The sequence below is a fragment of the Typha latifolia genome, chromosome 15 (assembly GCF_019914945.1).
Source record: "Typha latifolia isolate L0001 chromosome 15, TyphaL0001v2, whole genome shotgun sequence".
NCBI lineage: Eukaryota > Viridiplantae > Streptophyta > Magnoliopsida > Poales > Typhaceae > Typha > Typha latifolia.
The window spans coordinates 8,397,450-8,419,354 of NC_133100.1; the positions used below are offsets into that span (position 1 = coordinate 8,397,450).

At 36.5% G+C, this 21,905-nt stretch overlaps 2 protein-coding genes across 2 annotated transcripts; both read left to right on the forward strand.

Moving 5' to 3' along the window:
- Positions 1–537: 537 nt before the first annotated feature.
- On the forward strand, positions 538–21,189 carry LOC140802202 (uncharacterized). Its single transcript, XM_073157644.1, has 25 exons — positions 538–1,665; positions 2,171–2,331; positions 2,978–3,176; positions 4,574–6,306; positions 6,553–6,864; positions 14,629–14,737; positions 14,838–14,947; positions 15,130–15,190; positions 15,277–15,464; positions 15,566–15,695; positions 16,868–16,945; positions 17,023–17,170; positions 17,744–17,856; positions 18,346–18,421; positions 18,499–18,570; positions 18,650–18,701; positions 18,908–18,979; positions 19,088–19,168; positions 19,374–19,477; positions 19,589–19,681; positions 19,862–19,930; positions 20,090–20,154; positions 20,302–20,363; positions 20,445–20,540; positions 20,938–21,189. Exons 2-25 carry the CDS (start codon positions 2,236–2,238, stop codon positions 20,998–21,000), a joined length of 4,182 nt encoding a protein of 1,393 aa, XP_073013745.1. The 5' UTR covers positions 538–1,665; positions 2,171–2,235; the 3' UTR covers positions 21,001–21,189.
- Positions 8,153–12,207, forward strand: LOC140801674 (chlorophyllide a oxygenase, chloroplastic-like). Its single transcript, XM_073156896.1, has 9 exons — positions 8,153–8,303; positions 8,711–8,953; positions 9,132–9,236; positions 9,344–9,619; positions 9,706–9,853; positions 10,291–10,475; positions 10,647–10,759; positions 11,015–11,309; positions 11,661–12,207. Exons 1-9 carry the CDS (start codon positions 8,226–8,228, stop codon positions 11,835–11,837), a joined length of 1,620 nt encoding a protein of 539 aa, XP_073012997.1. The 5' UTR covers positions 8,153–8,225; the 3' UTR covers positions 11,838–12,207.
- Positions 21,190–21,905: the final 716 nt, after the last annotated feature.

Sequence of the window (21,905 nt, forward strand, 5' to 3'; positions counted from 1 at the left end):
CTTTCACGCCATGTCCGGAGAAGAAGAAGAAGAAGAAGAAGAAGAAGAAGACTGACGATGATAATGACGATGATGATGAGTTTGGTGGGATGAGAGATAGCAGAAGCACAAAAGAGTTGAGCTGTGGTAATTAGTGTCCATACTTATCATTTTTAAGGTAGCTTTTAATACCGTATCACCGAGTTTAGTTTTTGACTAAACTAGTACTGTTCTAATTTATTTTTATCGAAATAAACTATTTCTCAAGTTTATTACCAAATGTAATTTAATTTACTGTAATCATAATAAAAATATTAAATTAATCATCATTTTATTTTTACAAAGAACGTATGATTAGTTCAGGATTTTTATCTGGTCCTAAAATATTAAATTGATCAGTATTTTATATATATAATTTTTTTTAACTTAATATTTCAGTATTTAATAAAAAAATATATAGTGATAAAAATGTTGAACTGATTACTGTTTTTAAAAATACTGATTAGTTTAGCATTTTTCTTATAGTTACCATAAATTAGATCACATCTAATAATAAATTTAAGGGATAATCTATTTGGGTAAAGAAAATAAAAAAAAAAGTCTAGTTTGGTCAAAAACTCCCATATCATCTAGGCCAATTATGAGAGATTTCACTAGCTTAAACATGAGAAACCACCCTAGGGTTTTGTAACCTCACTCCTTATATTTTTTTCTTTTCTATAATGTTTTTATATAACACTCTAAATTAGTTTAGCCTAACCATTTCTAAACACAAGGTTTCAACAAAACAAATATTCCAAAACATCTAGATTACTTATTTTCTATCTCTAATTTCATTCAAGGCTTATAACCAAATTTAAGAAAATATTTTTAATTTGGTAAGGTGGGTTACTTATGTAAATTATATAATTAAGAAAGAAACTAAGTAAAGAGACATTTTCGAAAAGTATTACATAATTAAAGGATATCGAATCAAGAAAAATAAATGAGAGGGTTGGATAAAAAATGGGCATTTAATTCAAGAAATCTAGGTCTAATCATCCTCTATAAAATATAAAAAGGAAAGTTACAGCTGCTCTACAAAAAGTGATAGGCCAAAGTGACAACTCCCCTCTACCACTATGAAATGGAGTGAATTAAGAGTCTTATTATTTCTATGAGCAAAATTAGACTCTCTACCAACTTAGGAGCACCCCCATAAATCACACCCTGTCAGATCAGGCATGGTGGGGGCCATACACTTCTTCTATTCCATGGATTTGTTTACACCCACCTATCTTCTCCTGTTCAAGATTTAGCAACATTGATAAAGTTATACTATTAATTTTCTTAATCAAGATTAAACATATAAGAGCAAGACAAGCACACACACACACACACACTGACAAATGTACAGAGAGAGAGAGAGAGAGAGAGTTCTCTCTCTTCTGCAGCAATCTTTTGTTTAGTACTTTAGTAGAGCACTAATGGCAGAAGGATAACTCCAAGAAGAACACAGGAATCCCCTTATATTTCCAATCTCAAGGGCGGGAATAACACCCACTCACTCCTATTTGAAAGCAGCAGTAGTGAGGAAAAGAAAGAAAAGGAGGAAACTTGGAGTCAAGAACGAAGAGAAAAGCTGAAAAGCGTCATCAAAAGAAGCAACTTTATCCTCCCATATCACATGCATTCTCTCTCTCTGAGGTGAGATTTGCTCCATATATTTAATGCGTGAACAGTATTTTATTGTTCTCATATATAAATAATCGGGAAATTGGGGGAAAGTTTGAACCGGAGGCAATCGTTTCATCAATACCCCCATGCCGATCTATCTAGTTTCCTGACATTCTTCACGGGTACTCTTCTTTGAGCTATTAATGCTCTCTCTTGGACTGTTTGTTAATTGTTTTAAATTTGGAGCTTGCGATCTGCATTGGTTTCCTTTCTTTTAGGTGAGTTTCCTTGATGGGTTTCTATTGGCGTCGCCAAGATGAAATAATGAGATCATGGGTCGATTTCTTTTAGGGTTTTGAGTAATGGGTACTCGCCAAATCTTGGGTTTGCCGTGATTTCTTCTTGTGTGATGTTGGATTCCGAAAGTCTAGGTCATTTATCGGTTTCTGGTTGCTGCATTCTGTTGTCTTCTATCTACTGTTGATTTTGGAGTATGTGATTCTAAAGAGACTTAATATTTTGAGTCATCTATTAGATGGTTCCAGTGGTTAAGGAAATGGAACCCAGGATGCTGATCTATTAGATGGTTGATGTTGTAATATGGACCGCCGGAGTTGGCTTTGGAGGCGGAAATCATCAGAGACGGAGAGCTCGGGATCAGTTTCGTCTAATTCTGAGAGGTATACAGACGATCAGGTTTGTCCCCTGCCCTTTTAGTCCTTTCCTCTTCAGCTTGCAGCTCAAGGAGGATTTTATCTTAAAATGCCATCACTTGTTATACGTCAATTTTGAATTATGATGTATTTTCAGATCTTTATAGTTTTGTTTATGTCAAGGCAGTTAAGAAGATGTGATCTCTATAAAGGTTAGGAACCTTTGATTTCCAGTTTTTAGGTTAAGTGACAAATTTCGGCAAGATGCTGTGCTTAGTTGAACCTTCTTCTCCTTCCAGAATAGATTGGGATAAATATTGTAGAACATGAATCGTTTACATCCCATGAATCACTAGTTGCAACCTCTAGACACCCGAGATTACATCAGTAACGACATCTGTAACCTCTAGCATGAACCCTGAGATTTCTTTACAAATTTTGCTCCTCTGGCTTTTCTCTGCTTTTTCAGATCTTCTAGTTTACTATGTTAGTAGAATTCTTCAAATAAAGGATGACAGAATAGGAAAATTAATTGATAAATCTGCTGATCAACTCATTTTTAAAACATTCTGATTATTTTTATGTTTCCAAGAAGGCTAAACATGAATATAATTTCAAGCTCCATTTGTACTTTGGGATAAGGTATATGAATGTATACAAAATTGATCTGGTATGCTCATTGGAAATAGGAAGCATTGAGGGCCTCATCAGACAATGCTTCCCCAAACCATGCTCAATCGCTAGAAGTTTCTTCAAACATTGGAGATAATGAAGTCCATGAAACAGTTAAGAGTTTGAGTGAGAAGCTATCAGCTGCTCTTTTTAACCTTAGTGCTAAAGATGACCTGGTCAAACAGCATTCAAAGGTTGCAGAAGAAGCTGTAGCAGGTAACCCCTTTTTGAATAACACATACTCTTGAAAAACTAGGAAGTGACATACTACTTGTGCTAGATGGTAAAGAAAACCATACTTATGCTGGTTCAACTTATTAATGTGATATTTCCTTGTAAAGGTATCTGGGCATAGAGGTAGCTTTGGTAAATCAATCGGTTTTTTTTTTTGGTTAACTAGTTGCAAAATTATTTACTTAGACACCTAAATTTATAACTCATATAAGTGAATAATCGTCTTTTATCATCTTGCACCGAACTCTCACTTCTCCAGAGAGCACTTCCTCCTGCTTTATTATGGTAATGTTATATCTGTCTATATAATGCCTTCTTTTCCCAAACTATTTGTCAGTTGCTTTTACCTTTTGATCCTCATCACTAAGATTGAGATCATATAGACATGTTTACCTTTAACAATTATGTTATCTTAACCTTTTGACTTGAGAAAACCCAAGAAATTTGCACTCTAGTGAAGTTGTATTAAGTTTCTCTTGATCTCCGTCAGCTGATGCAACTGAAACAAGATTTTGAGTGCCGACATTTACTTTTTATTTTGGTAAAACCCAAAATATATTTTGCATTACAGGCTTGTGACAAAAACTAGATTATTTGTTGGAAGGTCCATTTAAATACCTTTTATTGCAGACATTTAGGCCTCATTCACTTTGCAATTAAGGGAAAATCTAGAATAACTATTTAAGATTTTATTATTTAAATTGTAGCTCTAATATAGAGTAGGGTATTTTAACGTTTGGTTGTGATCTATAATAAGTGTGTAACATTTACTGTTGATGTGACATAAAGTTGAGGTAAAACACAAATAAGAAGTGAAAATTGAGTATAGGTCTGTAATGAAAATTGATATATAAATTAAAATTAAAATGTTCTTATTTATTATAGGTCTGCAATGCATACCTGTAGGCATGCGATGTTGTATTATAAGTATATAATGAGATATATGAGTGGTAGGAGGGAGATGGGTGGAAAAATTGAGAGAAAAAATTGGGCGAAAAGAATTGAGCAGAAATTTTGATTTGTGGATGAGATTGGTGGGTGGTAAGAGGAGAGAATTTTAAAATAACTTTAGTCAAATTAAGCATAAAATTTTAATTGGATTTATGTGTCAAAAAGTTAAATAATAGTGTTTCTAATCTAGAATAGAGATGATTTGATGTCTACTTTCTAATCTAGAGCAGTGTTTTGTAATCTATAATAGAAAAAAATAGCCCAGAAGTGAACGAATGCTTACTTTATTTTCTGTAGGTAAATCTTTTGTCACCCATTTAATAGCATGGATACACTTGCAAATTGTAATTATGTTTGACTAGTCACGAGACATTGCACAAATGTTTTCATCCAGTTACCAGGAGTAACTAAACTGTAAATTCTGATAGGCTGGGAACAGGCTGAAATTGAAGTTACTACTCTAAAGAATCAGCTTGAAACTGCTTTCCAGAAAAACTCCACTCTTGAAGATCAAATCAGCCACCTTGATGGTGCCCTCAAGGAATGTGTCAGGCAGCTCCGTCAATCACGGGAAGAACAAGAAGAGAAAATCCATATTGCACTTGCCAAGAAGACTCGTGAATGGGAGTCTGACAAGTCTGAGCTTGAGAACCAGCTTCTTCAGCTCAGAAAGCAGCTGGAAGCTGCAAAATCTGAAGCTGATGCCTTTCAAACTGATCTAGAGGGAAAGCTAGATGCTGTTGAGAAACAAAATATGGATCTCAAGATTGAGCTCCTTGCTCAATCTGACGATCTCCGGCTACTAGCCATAGAGAGGGACCTGATCAACCAGGCAGCAGAGACAGCTAGCAAGCAGCACCTGGAAAGTACAAAAAGGATGACTAAGCTTGAAGCTGAATGTCGTAGATTACAGAGTCTAACACGTAAAACATCATCAGCTTATGAACCCAGGCCTGTCACGAACTCAACTTGTGTGGAATCTCTTACTGATAGCCTATCAGATAGTGGAGAAAGAGTGCTTTCTGTGGATAACGAACCGGTCTGCTCGGATTCATGGGCATCGGCATTAATTGCAGAGCTGGATCAGTTTAAGCATGGGAAGGTTGCTGCTAGAAATATCCCTAATTCTTCTGTAGAGATTAACCTTATGGATGATTTCTTGGAGATGGAAAGGCTTGCTTCTTTGCCCGAGACTGATCATGGAAAATCTGGCTTTGAGCTCGAGACTGATTCTGACAAAGCTGTTGCCAGGAATCACTCTATAGATGAAATTGAAGCTTTACATCATCAATTGGGAGATCTGCAAGGAAAGGTTGAGATGCTCGAGAAGGAGAGAGGACAACTTGAAATGGCTCTTGCTGACTCTCGGAGTCAGCTTGACATTTCGTGCAATCAGCTGACGGTAGCTGAAGATAAATTAATCGAATTGCAGAGACAACTAGATTTGATCACAAAATCAAAACAAGCTGCTGTAAATGATGTGGTGCATGTCGAGTCAAAGAGGAGGGAGTTGGAGACTCAGTTAGAGTCAGCTGCCACAGAGGTTGGAAAACTACGTGACGAGGTGATTTTGTTGGAAGAAAGTGTTGAGATTGAGAGGGCACTTTCTGCGGAATATACAGTGAAGGCAGAGGTTGCAGAGGCCAGGACTAGGTCCTTAGAGGCTCAGCTTGCATCAGTTCTCTTGGAAGTTGAAAAGCTAAGTGAAAAGGTGGGACTATTAGAAGACAAGTCAGAGAAGGAGAGGGCATTGTCTGCAGAATTTGCAGTTAAAGCAGAGGCTGCTGAGGCAGCAAGAAAGGCCTTGGTGTCTGAACTTGACTCTACATATTTGGAAGTCGAGAAATTACGCGAGAAGGTGGTCCTTTTAGAAGTAAAAGCAGAGGAGGAAAGGGCATCGTCTGCAGAATTTGCAGCTAAAGTTGAGGTTGCAGAATCAGCAAGAAAGGAAATTGAGTGTCAACTTGAGACAGCAAATATTGAAGTTGCAAAGCTGTGTAATAAAGTGGGACTATTGGAAGGAAAAATTGAAGAGGAAAGGGCATTGTCTAAAGAACTTGTTGCCAAGTGCCAGAAATTGGAGACTCTGCAGTTGAGGGGAAATAGAGAAGCTGAGCTTTGGCGAATTGCAAACTCAAATGGAGAGCTGAAGATTAAACAGGTAACATATTCTTCTCTTCCCTGTTAAATTATTTAGGTCTGGTAATCCACATCCTCTACATCCAAATAATCTCAAAATATTCATCGACTTTTGGTATCACATATGTTTGCGTCGCTTGCTAGTGTCACTGGATATTGCTGATTCACTCTTTTTCTTGGAAAAAAAAATTGAAGGATATCACTGTCATTATTTCAGATTATGCTCTTATTAATAGATAGTTGTATTGATGGTTTTGTCTCTACACAGGAGAAGGAACTTGCTATGGCTGCTGGGAAGCTAGCAGAGTGTCAAAAGACGATAGCTTCTCTTGGCCACCAGTTGAAATCACTGACAAATCTTGAAGAATTCATGCTTGAAACAGAGAAGGCTGAGTTTGACGAAAGCTTGCCTGATTTTGGAAATGGCTATGCCGAAATATCACATGCTAAAAGTTTGTCAGATGGCTTACATGGTTTCAATCTTTCTAATGGCAGGGACAAGAGCGCCAACCTACCATTTCCTTCAATCTCATCCACATCCTCAACTTTTTCCGGGTTTTTGAGATTGTCGCCTCAAAATATAAACCATTGAGTCATACAGAAAAGTAGGAGATTGTATCAGAATAGAACAATGTTTATAACTTATTCACAGTTTCCATGTTCACCTGGCTTGAAGCATGCTTTTAAAGAAGTGTTTTGTTTGACAATTGATGATTATATTGATGGTTATCTCAGAGTTTTCATTGTAGTGGAAACAATTATTATTATCAAACATACAGGACTTCAAATGAGCTGGATTTAACGTGCATTCTTCGCTGTTCTACACAGAAAAGATCAGCAATCATATATACCTAGCTGCTAGGTGTCTATTTATGCTCTATCTTACATCAATTTACTCATACACCAGTAGGTGAAACTTCTTTTTTGTTATGTATTTCATGGAAGATTTGAGTCATTTTCATATCTATGGAGTTAGAAGTCTTCATAGGTGGATAAAAGGAACCGAGTTAGAGTCAGGTCCGGCCTCTCGGAAAAGAAAGAGGAAAAACTTTTAAGCTATGCAATGAGCATGTTCCATTTGATTCTACCAGAGAAAAGGAATAACTAGCTAATTCATAAAATGAACTCATGGCGATGTATATTCCAATAAGGAAGTATAAAAATATGGGATATGAATGTACTTAGTAAGAGGCTTTTAGCGTTACATCTTTTGGCCATCTATACCTTAAACCCTAAATCCTCTAAATTCTATCGGCCACGATGTTTACTTACAATTTTTCCTTCTTAGCAAAAAAATAAATAAATAATCTTCTATTTATTTATATATCTTTCGAAAGTTGATATTTATCTATATACTTCCTATATATATCTTTAAAAATTCTTATTATTTTGCATAGATTAAATATAAAATAAAAATATCCTTATTTTAGTATTCATATATTTATCTTAGTTAAGTGTTTTTTTAATTTTTTTATTTAAGACAACTTGAAACTAAATGAGTAAGTGTCTATATAAATAATATATGTTTCGTAGATATATATAAATATCAACTTTAGATGGGCATATAAATAAATAAATAAATAATTATTAATGTTATATACGCAAAAAAAAAAATCGAAAAAAGAAAACGATGGGCAACACGAAACAGTGTGCAAGTACGTCTCACGGTATTGGGTTCGAGTTCGACCCAGCGAGATACTCGAAGGCGACCGAGAAGGGACCCACACGAGCCGTTGGTTTCAAAACATGCCACGTCATCTTATTACCGCTCCATAGCGTCCACGTGGCCGGTCGTGGGAGGCTTTCATAGATCGCGCTCAACCCCGCCTCATCGGCAAACCCATCCAGGGATCAAAAAATTAATTATATATACTCGTCGATATTTCCATTTTATTTCCGGAATTTTCTTCTCCTCCTCCTCCTCCCTCGTCGGAAATCTCCATGACCGCAGCAGCCGCAGCTCTTTCTTTTCTCCCCACCTTGCTCTTCCGACCCTCTTCCAAGTTCTACTCCAAGAAGGTGATTTTTTTTCACTTTTTTTTTTTGGTGAAGTTGATGTTGACTTTTCTACTTTTTACTAAATGCTATGAAAGAAGTAATATTTAGACAGAAATCTCTAGACCCATTTGTCCAAAACTCCAAATGGTTTCAATAGTTGTTTCTTTTGATCAACTGCTATCATACTTGAATCAAGAGTGAGTTTTTGATGTTGATATGCTGATCGATAACTAAAATGTTATGCTGATTGACTGAGATAGCTTGTGGAAATTATTCTCCAAGGGCAGACTGCAGTACATTTCTTAGACTGATATCAATTAATCATTAGAAGGGTATTTGCAATATAGTTAAGAGATGCATATATATATATATATTTTTTTTGCATGAATAATCCTGAAATCTTTGGTGCTGCCTTCTGGGATTTGCAGAATGTTAGTGGCAGAGATGGATTCAGGGTTTTGGCTGTGTTTGGTGAAGGAGGAGGTGAGTTGGAGAAGAAGAATGATTGGGAAGCAATCTTTGATGTAGAGAACCCTGGGCCCAGGTTCCCTCTGTCAAAGGGGAAAGTTCTTGATGTATACCAGGCCCTGGAGGTGGTCAGATATGACATTGAGTACTGCGATTGGAGGGCTCGGCAAGACTTGCTAACCATCATGCTCCTCCATAATAAGGTACAGATAAACCATTGGACATTTTTGAAAAAGAAAATCATGTTCCATTTCTGTGTACTTGAAATTTAGTTTTTAGCTTGAAACGTTTCTCTTTTTCTGTTCAGACATTAATTTTTTTCACACCAAATATGCCAATTTTAGATTTTATGTTAATTGATAAACGTTTTCTGAATTGCAGGTTGTGGAGGTTCTCAATCCTTTGGCACGCGACTTCAAGTCAATCGAAACCATGAAGAAAGAACTTGCCGAATTGCAAGAAGAACTAATACAGACCCACAAAGAGGTTTATAAATGTTTCATTAAAAAGAGAACTTGTTCTCTTTTTTGATCTTGCCTTTATCTCCCTGTGCATGAAAGCCTGCATAACCCTTCTCTAAACTTTAAAAATAGGTTCATTTATCTGAAGTGAGGGTTTCCACTGCATTGGATAAGCTAGCACATATGGAAGCTTTGGTAAATGACAGGCAAGCGCCTGATAGAAGCTCGAGTGATTCCAGTACTGATTGCACATCTCTTACTCCAAGCACTTCCTCTCCTAGTTACATAGAGACCAAGTCAAACCGCAGACATCTAAATGTATCTGGTCCTGTCAAGCCGTTCCATCCAAGCTTGAAGAACTTCTGGTACCCAGTTGCGTTTTCTAATGATCTGAAAGATGATACAATGGTATGCCCATTTTTATCTGAAACAAATATTCTACTACTCATATCATACTGTACTTCATCTCATTTATAACTTTCTTTCATTTGCAGATTCCTCTAGATTGTTTTGAGGAGCCATGGGTGATATTTCGAGGAAAAGATGGGAATCCTGGCTGCGTTCAGAACACGTGTGCTCATAGAGCTTGCCCTCTTCACCTTGGATCAGTGAATGAGGGCCGTATCCAATGTCCTTACCATGGTGAGTAAGATAAAGTCATATAATCTAATTCTTTAGAATGTCATATTACTTTTAACACCGATTCTAGGTAAATTTGGTGCATGCAAATGATTCTGTAACCCTGAGTTAGTGAAATGAAGGTCCTGACAAAATAAACTTCTAATGTCTGCATAAGCACGACTTTCATGTATAAAATCATTAATGCCCATTCACACTTAGGATCTTTTTTATTGATCCAACACCCTCAGCATTACTGTGTATGTCAACCTTCTTTTCGGAGATTATTTCTCACTACTTCCGATGATTAAAAGATCAAACCTACTAACGAATTCCATCTGGGAGCCTTTTGTTCTATCTTCACATGAAATTTTTTATTCCCTCTGGGACTCCAAATGAAAATAATATTCCTCAAGATAGAAGTATGAATAAGTAAATTTCATGTTTGGAATAACTTTCAGGGTGGGAGTACTCGACTGATGGAAAGTGTGAGAAAATGCCATCCACACGCATGCTCAACATACGGATCCGTTCGTTGCCATGCTTTGAGAATGATGGGATGATCTGGATCTGGCCTGGTAATGAACCACCAAAGGCTAGCTTTCCTTCTCTGCTGCCTCCTCCAGGATTCAAAGTTCATGCTGAGGTATATTATGCACCTAGTGGCATTGTCATTTAACAATAGAATCTGAAGTGTACTTAGAGGTTGTTTTGATCCAATAGAATAAAAAAAGAGTACACTGTAGTCACACAGTTACAATTTGCTAGTCTTTTTGGTATCTTTTATACATAATCAGTTCGCGCCTCCCATGAACAGATTGTCATGGAGCTGCCAGTGGAGCATGGACTTCTTCTGGACAATCTTTTAGACCTTGCTCATGCACCTTTCACTCACACCTCCACCTTTGCTAAGGGATGGAGTGTACCAAGGTGTGTCATCAGGAAGCATTTCATATTAAGTTATTAACACTGTCAAGACCAGCAACATTCTCTCCTTTTAATTTAATTTCTTCTCCTAGTGAAATTTTCGCTTCTATTAGAAGTAAAAGAAGAATGTCTTTGCTTGTAAATCACACTTTATTGGACTTATGAAATCCTGACGCTCTTCTGGTGCAGAAATTTCCTTGCTTGTTTGATTCTCCAATTCATGTAATGCTAATGCTGCATTTTTTTCATTTCACTCAGCCTGGTGAAATTCCTCACACCTGCATCAGGCCTCCAAGGATACTGGGATCCTTACCCTATTGACATGGAATTTCGTCCGCCCTGCATGGTCCTATCTACAATTGGGATCTCAAAGCCCGGAAAATTGGAGGGCAAGAGTACTAAGCAATGCGCAACGCATCTTCATCAGCTTCATGTGTGCTTGCCTTCCTCCAGACAGAAAACTAGATTACTATACAGAATGTCACTAGACTTTGCTCCATTGCTTAAGCACATCCCTTTCATGCATATATTATGGAAGCACTTTGCGGAGAAGGTGAGTCTTACTGTCTCATAATTCATTCAGACCATTATTTTCCTTTATTGGGCAAAATCTGTTTGATCTCTATACAAATTGGACACAGCAAATCCATGTCATATACACTACTTACAGAATCAATATTGGAGTATGTGGGCAACTATGAAACTTCAAATATGTGTATGTTTCTTGGCATCAGAGAGATCTTTAAGGACTAAGAATATTATATGTCTCACAAATTCCTATCCATTATTCAAATGGAAGAATATCTAGAAAAATGCACAACCTAACTTGGATGACGAACTTAATTATAATAGGAAGCATGTCTCATTTTTTTCTTCCATAAGCTCATGGTTCTCCTGGTTGCAGGTCTTAGATGAGGACCTAAAGCTAGTGCTTGGGCAGCAGGAACGGATGATCAATGGGGAGAATATTTGGAATTGGCCAGTGGCTTACGACAAGCTTGGCGTTCGATACAGATTGTGGAGAGACGCAATTGAGCGGGGCGCCAAGCGTCTGCCTTTCACCAATCAATCAGACAGATAATCATAATCCACTTGCAATGCAGTTAGCCATAACCAATGTACCACCATTCTTTGTGAGATGGCCAAGATGAATGGATCACGGAGGTGGTAAGAGCTTGGCATCTTCATGTGCTGAAGACTGTTACAACCCGGAGTCATACCGGAACTGAGAAGAGATGAACTGGCCAGTGGCCATTACTTGTAAAATTAAGCTGTACATTAGTCACAGAATTTTTTGTTCTTTCTTTTATGTCATCATTTTACATTGTTTCTTTTTCACTCCCTTTTCCATTCTATGCTGAACCAACCTTGACGTTGGTACATTCGGAACCTTGTAGGGGGACATTTTTGCTCATCTAACTGATGAATTTTGAGGATTTTACTGTTACAAAGTTGTGTGATCTCTTTTGTTTTGGCGATCTTTGTTGAAGTATTCCATGATACTGCTTTGGAATCCTTCTCCATCAGAAGTTTTCAAGAATAATTTGCCATTGCTGTAATGATGAAAAGATAAAAGAGTTGGCTTTTAGATAGTAGCTGGGTTTTTTACATTACCGATAATAAATCCGCCAACTTTTGTAGGTGGAATTTAATGAAAAATAAGTGCCGTAGATGGAGTTCTTTTCTGATTACAACCTTTTAATTACAAATAAATGAGAATGGTTGGCAGTAGGATTAAATCTTTTGTTGGCATGGTTGGTGCGTAGTCCTCGAAAATTATTTCAACAGAGAGAGAGAGAGAGAGAGAGAGAGAGAGAGAGAGAGAGAGAGAGACTTGTTTAGTTAAGAGTGCACGAGGAGTTAGGTGTGGAGAGAGAAGTAGAGGAAAAGAAATAAAATAAATTAAAAATAAAAATAATGTTGGAAAAAAGAGATTAGGACCCTTGTGAAATTAGAAACTGCTTTAAATTTCCTTCTTATCCTTCTGTAGAAGTTGACAATGAATTAATGGAGAAACTTGAGCTAATGGAGAACGATAAATTTAACCTAAAGGCTCTGCTAACCGTTGCCCCTTCTTTCTTCTTCTAATCAACCATCCTTTCCTCCTTCCCTCTTATTATATCATCTTTCTTTCTTTTCTCTCTTATTTTCGTGCCTATAATCCTTCAAAACGACTAACCAAAAGTTAAACATGAACTGTTTAACAGTAAAAAGATTAAAAACATGAGACTTTAGTGGTATACCAACTTAACCCAAACAACATCTTTTGTAGAGGATTACATATAGATATGTTTTTTTTTTATTAGTTCCAATTATGTGCATACAAATAAATTATGAAAGTGGTCCATACCAACATAACCTAACACCTTAAATGCATCTAAGGCTATAGGAAGTTCTCTCCCATAAATCAATAGCATATAATTACTCTGGAAATCATCTCATGGACCCCTCCCTCTTATAATTTGTGCAGAGTTTGTGGAAATACCTTAAAATCCACGTCACATTTTGTCACACAGTAATAAAATCATCAATATTATAGTATCCATCAGAAATTAAAGCACATGAATAGCATGTCTCTGCACATTTACTCCGCAGTATTAATGTAGGTCTTATTCCTGGTTATGTGAATAATCCTCTATATAATCTTAATTTACCAAGTTCATTCAACTAGATTTTTTATTATATATAGAGGAGAAATCTTTCTCAATTGGAATCTAAGAATCTAACATTTTTCTTCTTTTCTTTTCATGATATTCCTAGCACTAACCTTCTCTCGATTTGTTTGAATACCTGAGCCTCGTTCGAAGTTCGTTCGCATGCCTATCGAATGTCGGATAAGCTATTTAGAAAACTCGAAGGCTTAGGAACAAATTTTGATAATATCATTCCACGGTCTGATCGGTCTCCACCTCATAAAATGTGTTACTTGACATGAGAATTATACGCACAGTGCATTTTATATTATGATTGCATCAAAGTTCGTTACAATTAATAATGCTTCATCAAAGCAAAAGTAACCAAGAGTCATGAAAGGTATAGCCATACTCGTGGCCAGAAATGCTTAGAATGGGAAATTTTTAATCATGGATTGTAATTAATTACAGACTAATGATGACCACAACCGATCAATTGGATTCTTGAATCCTGAATCTGATTTTGTACAGCTAAGCTTTATAGATTTATTTATAGACTATTAAAATTTAGCATATATTATTGCAACTTCCAAGCTGGTACTTGCTTTTTCTGTTCACTTTGTTACATGGAAATCCTTGATTAAATTCCAACTACTAAGTGTTAAACATAATTAGGAAAAGTTACACTTAGTCCCCATAAATTATACATCTCTAGTTTAAGTGGAAATTTTTTTTTTTTTTTTTGAGTCCCAACTATTTGGGGTGAGATATGTTTCTTTTGGGATATATTTCCATAGTTTTCTTGACAAAAGTTTTATGGTGTGTGTCAAGTAACCAAAAATCTAGAGTGTAGATTAAGACAAGGTGATGGGATTCTGTAAAGAAAACAGTAAAGAGAGTGAAAGCTAATTTCATACTTCACTATTCTGGGAATCTCCTGGGAAAGATACCGTTGCAAACGATCTTGACAAGAAAAGCTACCGAATTCTTTTCTCCTTCTCCCTTCTCTTTCCATCATTTCCTTTTCTTTTCATTTCTCCTTCCACCCTTCTCCTTCTCTTGTGATTTAATTCTCTCTCTCCCTTCTCCCACTCTAAGACAAAATTTTGACACAAGCCTCCGGTCTTTGCATTTATCACTCTCTCCTTGTAAACTCCACCCTTTTTCCTCTATATAACCTTCCAACCTTGCAGAGAGCCCGCATCACAATTCTCTCTTTCTCTCGTCCGAAGGTGAAAATTTTCCTTGATGGGCATCTTTAGATCCTCAGGAAAGGTCTACAAGCCGGCTGCGGAGGTCAATCTCGGCCCCGACAGCGATGAATGTTACATCCATGCTAATGTCAAAGGTACTAAGTTCAAATTTCAGGATGACCCATTTGATCACTTTTCACAATTGGTATGTTAAATGAGCAGTTTTTGCATGTTTCTTTTCTGTACAAAAACTAGCTCCTCGGGTTGCGGGACTCCTGGTGAAGATTTTTGTGTGGATTCTGGAGTCTTGGATTCTTGGACCTATAGTGGTTTATGTACTGAAGAAAGATAATCTCATCCATAAGGTAATTTTCATCTCTCCCTGCTTCATGATTTCAAAACAATTTTTCTCTGAAGTTTTGTTACAATTACACTTAAAAATATGCCAATGTTTCAATAGAAGATGGAGTGATTCAGTGAGTATAAGCTCGAACAGTTTGACAAGCAATGGTTGACAGTTCCTAACAGTAATGCTCTGTTATTGCAGCTTGTCTCCTTTGCAGAGATACAGGAGCTACCTTTGTTCACTTCCACTCATAACTGGGAAGGTCTGAATCCTTCTAATAACTCCCAACTTCTTACATAATTAACTCATTTAGCTTCTAATCTACATTTGACATAACTTTTTTTGTAGATATTGAAGAACAAAATGTTACTCGCGCAAAGCCTGAATTATCTCCAGCCGAGCGAGTTCAGGAAGCTGCGAATTGCCTTCCTCCTCGTCTCGAATCCATACTAAGTAAACCATCTTCTAGCTTTAAACGATGGACGATACAAGATTTCGCAAGATCCTACATGTCTGGAGAAACAACTCCCCTTGTGGTATACTGTCTTAAACTTAGAACAGTCACCCTAGTTTTGAGAATATTTGCCATTATATTTCAAGCAAATGGTTCTACATTCGCTTTTATGACTTTTAACAGGTCGCAAAGAGATTTTTAGCTGCAGTAAAAGAGTCATCAGATCCTACTCTGAACATGGCATTCTTCATCAACTATGATGCAAAAGATATTCTAAGGCAAGCAGAGGAGTCATCTCTTCGATATCAAAGAGGTAGTTATTTTCTGCACTCATGTCAGACCCGTTCAGCAATTCCTTTTTACATGATAAAGTTATCTCAAGTGGGTTTTACAACCAACCAACCAACCTATGTCAAATTTTTAGCTTGTTCACATGAAGGTTGTGAAACAACTATTCTAGGTTAAGCATGAATGTCTGAACTGCTGTTCACCTACCTATGTTGTATATTAACTCCTAACATACAATAGATGAAAGAAAGCAATAAAAGAAAGATAACATCCAACTAATTTATTTCTTTTGACAAATTAGGTTGTTCTCAGAATGTTTTCGAGTATTCAGGTGAAAAGTTTATCGCAAATATCATTTCGTTTAAAGATATGGAACGTACAACAGCTACAGCTACAGGATCGTGTGGTCCATTCTCAGATTAACTTGTGAATCTAGCTTTTAGCATTTCGATTCAGTGAGTCGTTCAAACATAAAACTTATGCAATAAAGAAGAAGCTCAGAACTTAAAACATTTGAAAACATCGGCAACAGAAACTTTTAAGTGATGTTTGTACGAAATCCAACAAATAATTAATGAAAAACCTGCACCAACTATTCATCCTTATATGGGTAACAACTTCACCTATAGAACAAAAGGAGAAATTAAATAGTAAAGACAAAGTTCATGCATAATCACTTTGAAATTTTCAAGTAAAGGTATATTTGAGTAAAACTAACAATTTAATCACACCTAATCAACGATGGTCGTGTCACAGGCACGGATTGTGCCGACCATCGGCCATGAGAAAAAGGTAAGGTCATCGACTTGCTGAGTCATCTTTGCTGCTCATCGTCGCCCAAGTGATTCGGATCTACAACTTAAGTTTTTAATTAACCGACCCAACTCCACTTTCCTCCCTTAGACTAGGGCATTTAATTGGGGGTGTGAGCGGCGCAAGCTCAAATGAGGTGAGCAACTCAGTGATGGCAAGCTCGACGACGAGATAGATAGTGAGTGGCGACGCTACTAGGAGGGGTGCTGTGTGACACTCCCTCGTGTCACATGTTAGTACACCGTTGGCACGACAAGTGCTGACCGGCACGACCATCTGTGGATTCCAATTTTGTACCGATACACATTAAATGCCGTAGAAGTAGATAGATCATGTTACATTTTTATCCATCTAACAATTTATCATGGTTTTTTTGTTATCTAGGCACCCCTATCTCCCTCATGGATGGAATACTAGTTGCCATTAAAGATGAAATAGACTGCATGCCATATCCTACTACAGGTACTATGATTCACTAGACTCATTATTGGATTTCTTTTTCTATTTCTACATTCTTGATCTGAGTGATGATTGCTCAGGAGGGACTAAGTGGTTGCACAGGGTGAGGCCATGCATTGATGATGCAAACTGTGTCAAGCAATTGAGAGCATGTGGAGCTATACTTGTGGGGAAGACTAACATGCATGAGCTTGGAGCTGGGACCAGTGGGATTAATCCTCACTATGGGTAAGTTCATTTATTCTTGCAGCAGCTAGCTACATATAGTTTAAAAAGAAAATTACCGCATTGATTTCCAAATCATCTAGTAGTACAAGTAAAGAAGGGTAGAAAGGAATCTAGCTACTTCTCAGGAACTAATCATGGGTTGCCAAGTAGCCAATTGCTCAAGATTAATACTAGCAGTAAATTTTTTCTTTCGTTCTTTTTCTACATTTTACCCAGAGATTTTCTTTCCCTTAATAAATGACTAACGGTGCCTCAGGGCCACGGTGGAAGACATTTAATTAGTTTTTGGAATGGAAGCTTTGCCACTGTAAGCTTCAATTCCAGCAGTGATATAGAATTTGGGTAGCTATTCTAGGCAGCAGAATGTCCTGCAATTGGTCAATTTTCTTTTCAGGAAAATAAAACATTTTTTCTTTTACAAAAAATAAATACCAACTGCTCCTTGATCTAGTATTTCCTGGAGCAGGAGATTTTAAAGGGAGAAATTGCAAGCAATCAGTAAAACAAGTTACTATAAAGCATTTCCTTTTCTTTTTAGTTTCACAATAAACAAATGCAGTTAATCTACTACAGGGCTACAAGAAACCCTTACAAAGTGAACAAGGTCTCGGGAGGATCATCAAGTGGATCTGCAGCTGTAGTGTGTGCTGGATTGTGCCCTATTGCACTTGGTGTAGATGGGGGTGGTAAGCAATTCAACCAGCAGTAGATTGCTCATCTTAAGCATCTTAAGAAGATCAAGATTGAGAATTCACATGCTAGATTCTATGGATATGACCTTTAAGTTTTCAATCTCTACTTCTTGGCATTTTTCCATCAGAATATAATTACTTTGCCATAGAGATAACTCTCTTGTTTATCTGAATGACACAATCCAGACTATCATGTATTATCAACCATTGAGAACCTTGTTCCAAGTCATACAAGCAATGCACCTTTCTTTTTGTTACCCACTCGATAATTAGATTTGGAACTACCTCAACTTCTTCGTATGATAAAAGCTATATCATCTTTTGAGAATTCTAGTAGATGGAGTAGGTAAACTCACTCACACCCCTCATATTAACTGCACATCTATAACATAGCATACATATTAAGCAGTAGTGAATGTGTTTCAAGATTCTACCAACAAGAATGCTGAACAAACTTATGCACCTTTTAATGATTGTATTTAGGGTCAGTACGAATGCCTGCTGCTATGTGCGGTGTCGTTGGTCTGAAGCCAACTTCTGGGCGCCTGTCTAGTTCTGGGTATATCAACTAGTCTTGTAGAATTCTTGCATTAAGCAAACTCATCATATACTAATACATTTGTTTTTCTGTTTCAGTGTTCTTCCACTGAATTGGACAGTTGGGATGCCAGGAATATTAGCAGCAACAGTTGAGGATGCACTTATCGCGTTAGTTTCCTTCGCTGCAATTCCGAAATCTTTCTGAGATCTTTGACTGTATAAATAAACATAGTATTATATATTTCAGTTATGCAGCTATTTGTGGCCACCCTCAGTTAGGTCAACCAACATATTTAAAGGTAAATAATTTAAACTCAGAAGTTCCTTTATTTCATCTTTAGATTCATTACAGTTGGAGAACATAGGAGGTTCAGTATTACAGAGTACTACCATGTTCAGAAGAGCTCTATCAATAGTTACATGGAGTCATATATTAATATGAAGATAGATAGTAATTGCCAAACTTTCATATCTAATTCCTTCTCATTTTGTGGTTATGTTCCAGCCTGAATTGAATCTTCCTCTTCTGACATCTATGCATTCCATCACGAACATTAAACTTGCCAAATACGGAGAGGTCAGAATTGAAACTACAAGATATGTTATCTTGCATTATCCTTTTTCTTTCAATTACAAAGTTTTTCTCTCAATCTGATCTAATCCCAATTTTGTTGGGGCAAAACAGTGGTTTAATGACAGTGTTGAGGATATCAGAAGCTGCTGTGACCGAGCTCTTGAGATGCTATACAAACACTATGGCTGGAAGGTAAAAGACTTTTTTCCAATACCAAAATAAAAGGTTGTGATTTTCTGAAAAAAAATAAAGCATGCTGAAGTGTGCAGCGGCTGAAGTCTCAACATATTTTCATCTTTCTGATCCACACTAAAACAATCTGTCTTTACTCAGAAGCAATTATCTCGCCCAATATTATTTATTTCTAAATTCTTAAATACTTCTTACTGTCTGTAAGACTGTGAATGTAACCATACCTGAGATAGAAGAGATGCGCCTGGCTCATTATGTGACAATTGGTTCTGAATGCACAGCTTCGCTGGCTCCACATCTTGCAAAACTGTAAGTAGTCAAGTAATTTCATGTATATAAATTTTTAAATCATATTGATTTTAATAAATACTAAGTTCATTAACTGACAATATGTCCTGTATTGTCCTTCAATTACACAAGGAACTTTTCGGAAATTGGGTGGGATGCAAGAGTGGCACTTTGTGTCTATGGTTCATTTAATAGCGAAGATTATTTAAATGCTCAACGAATTAGGTGAGTTGTCTAAAACTTTGTTGTGTCTCTGGTCCATATTGCTTAATGTTTATAGTTACTCGTTCTCGGTAATTTTGGTTTCACAATAAGCCATTTATAAAGGACAAATCTTCTCGGTATTTATTATTTGTCTGCATGAATCATATGATACATTTTCATTGTTCAACAATGTGTCTACAGGAATCGTCAGATGCACTTCCATAAGGAAATCTTTGAAAGGGCAGATGTAATTGTAACACCAACAACTGGGTACTATGTTCAACACTATAATTAGCAACATATTTCTGTATATAATACATATATAATATGTATTATGTATGTATGTATTCCATAGATCTTGTTTATTTTCTGCAAAGTTTCTTCCTGCTGAGATTTGCTTATTTTTTCTTTGCCTTCTTTTTACTACAGTGTAACTGCATATACATTGCAAAATGATGCTCTGAGTAGTGGAGAACTTGATTACATAAATGGTGGTAAGCAGGACAAAAAAAATTTCCCTCTGTATCTTGAATAAAGTAGTTTCTCTAGAAGCATGCCATTCATCATTTGCGATAGCTTTCTAATTATAATAACTTGAATTTATAATTGAGTGTAATATTTATTTTGTATCTTTGGTCCAGCTGCACTTGTGAGGTTCTCAATAGCAGGAAATTTTCTTGGCTTGCCCGCCATTACCGTTACGGTACTTTTTCCATGTTTTTTTTCCTTAATGTAAATTACACTAATTCTATTTGATCTGACGGCTGTATTTGCTGTTCCATAGGTTGGTTATGACAAAGAGGGCTTGCCGATTGGCCTTCAGTTTATAGGGAGACCATGGTCTGAAGCAACCCTACTTCATCTGGCATTTGCAATGCAGGTAAAGGATGATTCTATGGATTCATACTTTTCTAAATCTACCTTATGGTTCTTGAGAGGCTAATACATGGAAGCCTTTTAGGTTTGTTAGTTGTTAACAAAGAAGAAAACTAAGTTTTGTTAGTACCTACAAGGAGGTAATCTAACTAGATAGCTAAAATGTCTTGTGGAAGTTTTAAACGTTAACAGCCAGAAGCCCCAGAAACACAGAAGGACAATATTAGGTTCCAAGTGTATAATATATTATGTTCAAATGTGCTACTCTAATGACTAGTAACTTTCTGTATAGTTTCTTGACATATTATTCCCATATTTTTGGTTCTTTCAAGTTTCAAGTACTAACTAGTAACTACTCACAAATTTTAATAAACTCATCTACTTAATAACTGTCTTGACAGGCTCTATGCTTCAAAAGCTACAAGGAGCCGAAGGTGTTCTATGATCTCCTCAGCAAATCTTAGTTGAAAGGAGCTAGCACTGAAGGCCTGCTGGTTGAAGAGATTATTGTGTTCTAATTCAAGCAAAGAGTAAACTCTGTGCAAGAACTACATAACAAAAATAGATTATTAGTTGGAAACTCCTCATGATGAGGCTGCTTCTTATTTCATGTTCAAGGGAAAAGAAATACTTGCTCGTTTTCAAAGTTAAAATTCCACTGTCAGATAGTTGATAGCGAATGTCCAGAATAGATATACAAAAGAACAAGAAGAATTATCAGCAGTTCGCTAACAAGAACAAGTGAACGAATTAAATGGCATGATCCAGAGTATGATACATAAAAAATGAAGAAGTGAAAATATTCACATCAACATCGAGAATTCACTAATTTGACATAATCAAGATGATGTACGATTACATTAATAAAAATTAACACCAAAAATATGCACGAAAACATAAAAATTAAAGTATTAACATCTTACTGCCACAGTGCCGCTGAAAGGTAAATCAAGCTTCAACCACAGTAATCTTTTTAACCTGCGTAAATTCATTCCTCAGATCCTGGCTTCTTGTATCCAGCTTCTCTTAGACTATCATCTTTAGTATCATTCTACTGTAGCAATATCCATCCATAGAGATAGAGTGAACAAACCAGCACTAACATTCTATTATAGAAGAAGAACAACAGCAACAATAACAACAGTAAGCAAGAACCGATTTTTACTGAAAAATCATAACTTAGTCGATGTTTAACGAACTTCGTCGTAATAAATATCTGCAAATTTGATGATCTAACTCACCGGAATGATCATAGATGGGGTAAAGCTAAGAGACGAGAGCAGAGGGAAAGGAAATAGGTACTACCCAACTCGTACTAATCAATGTTGGACACCATCGGATCTCGGATTCTGTTACGGGCCCGGATCTT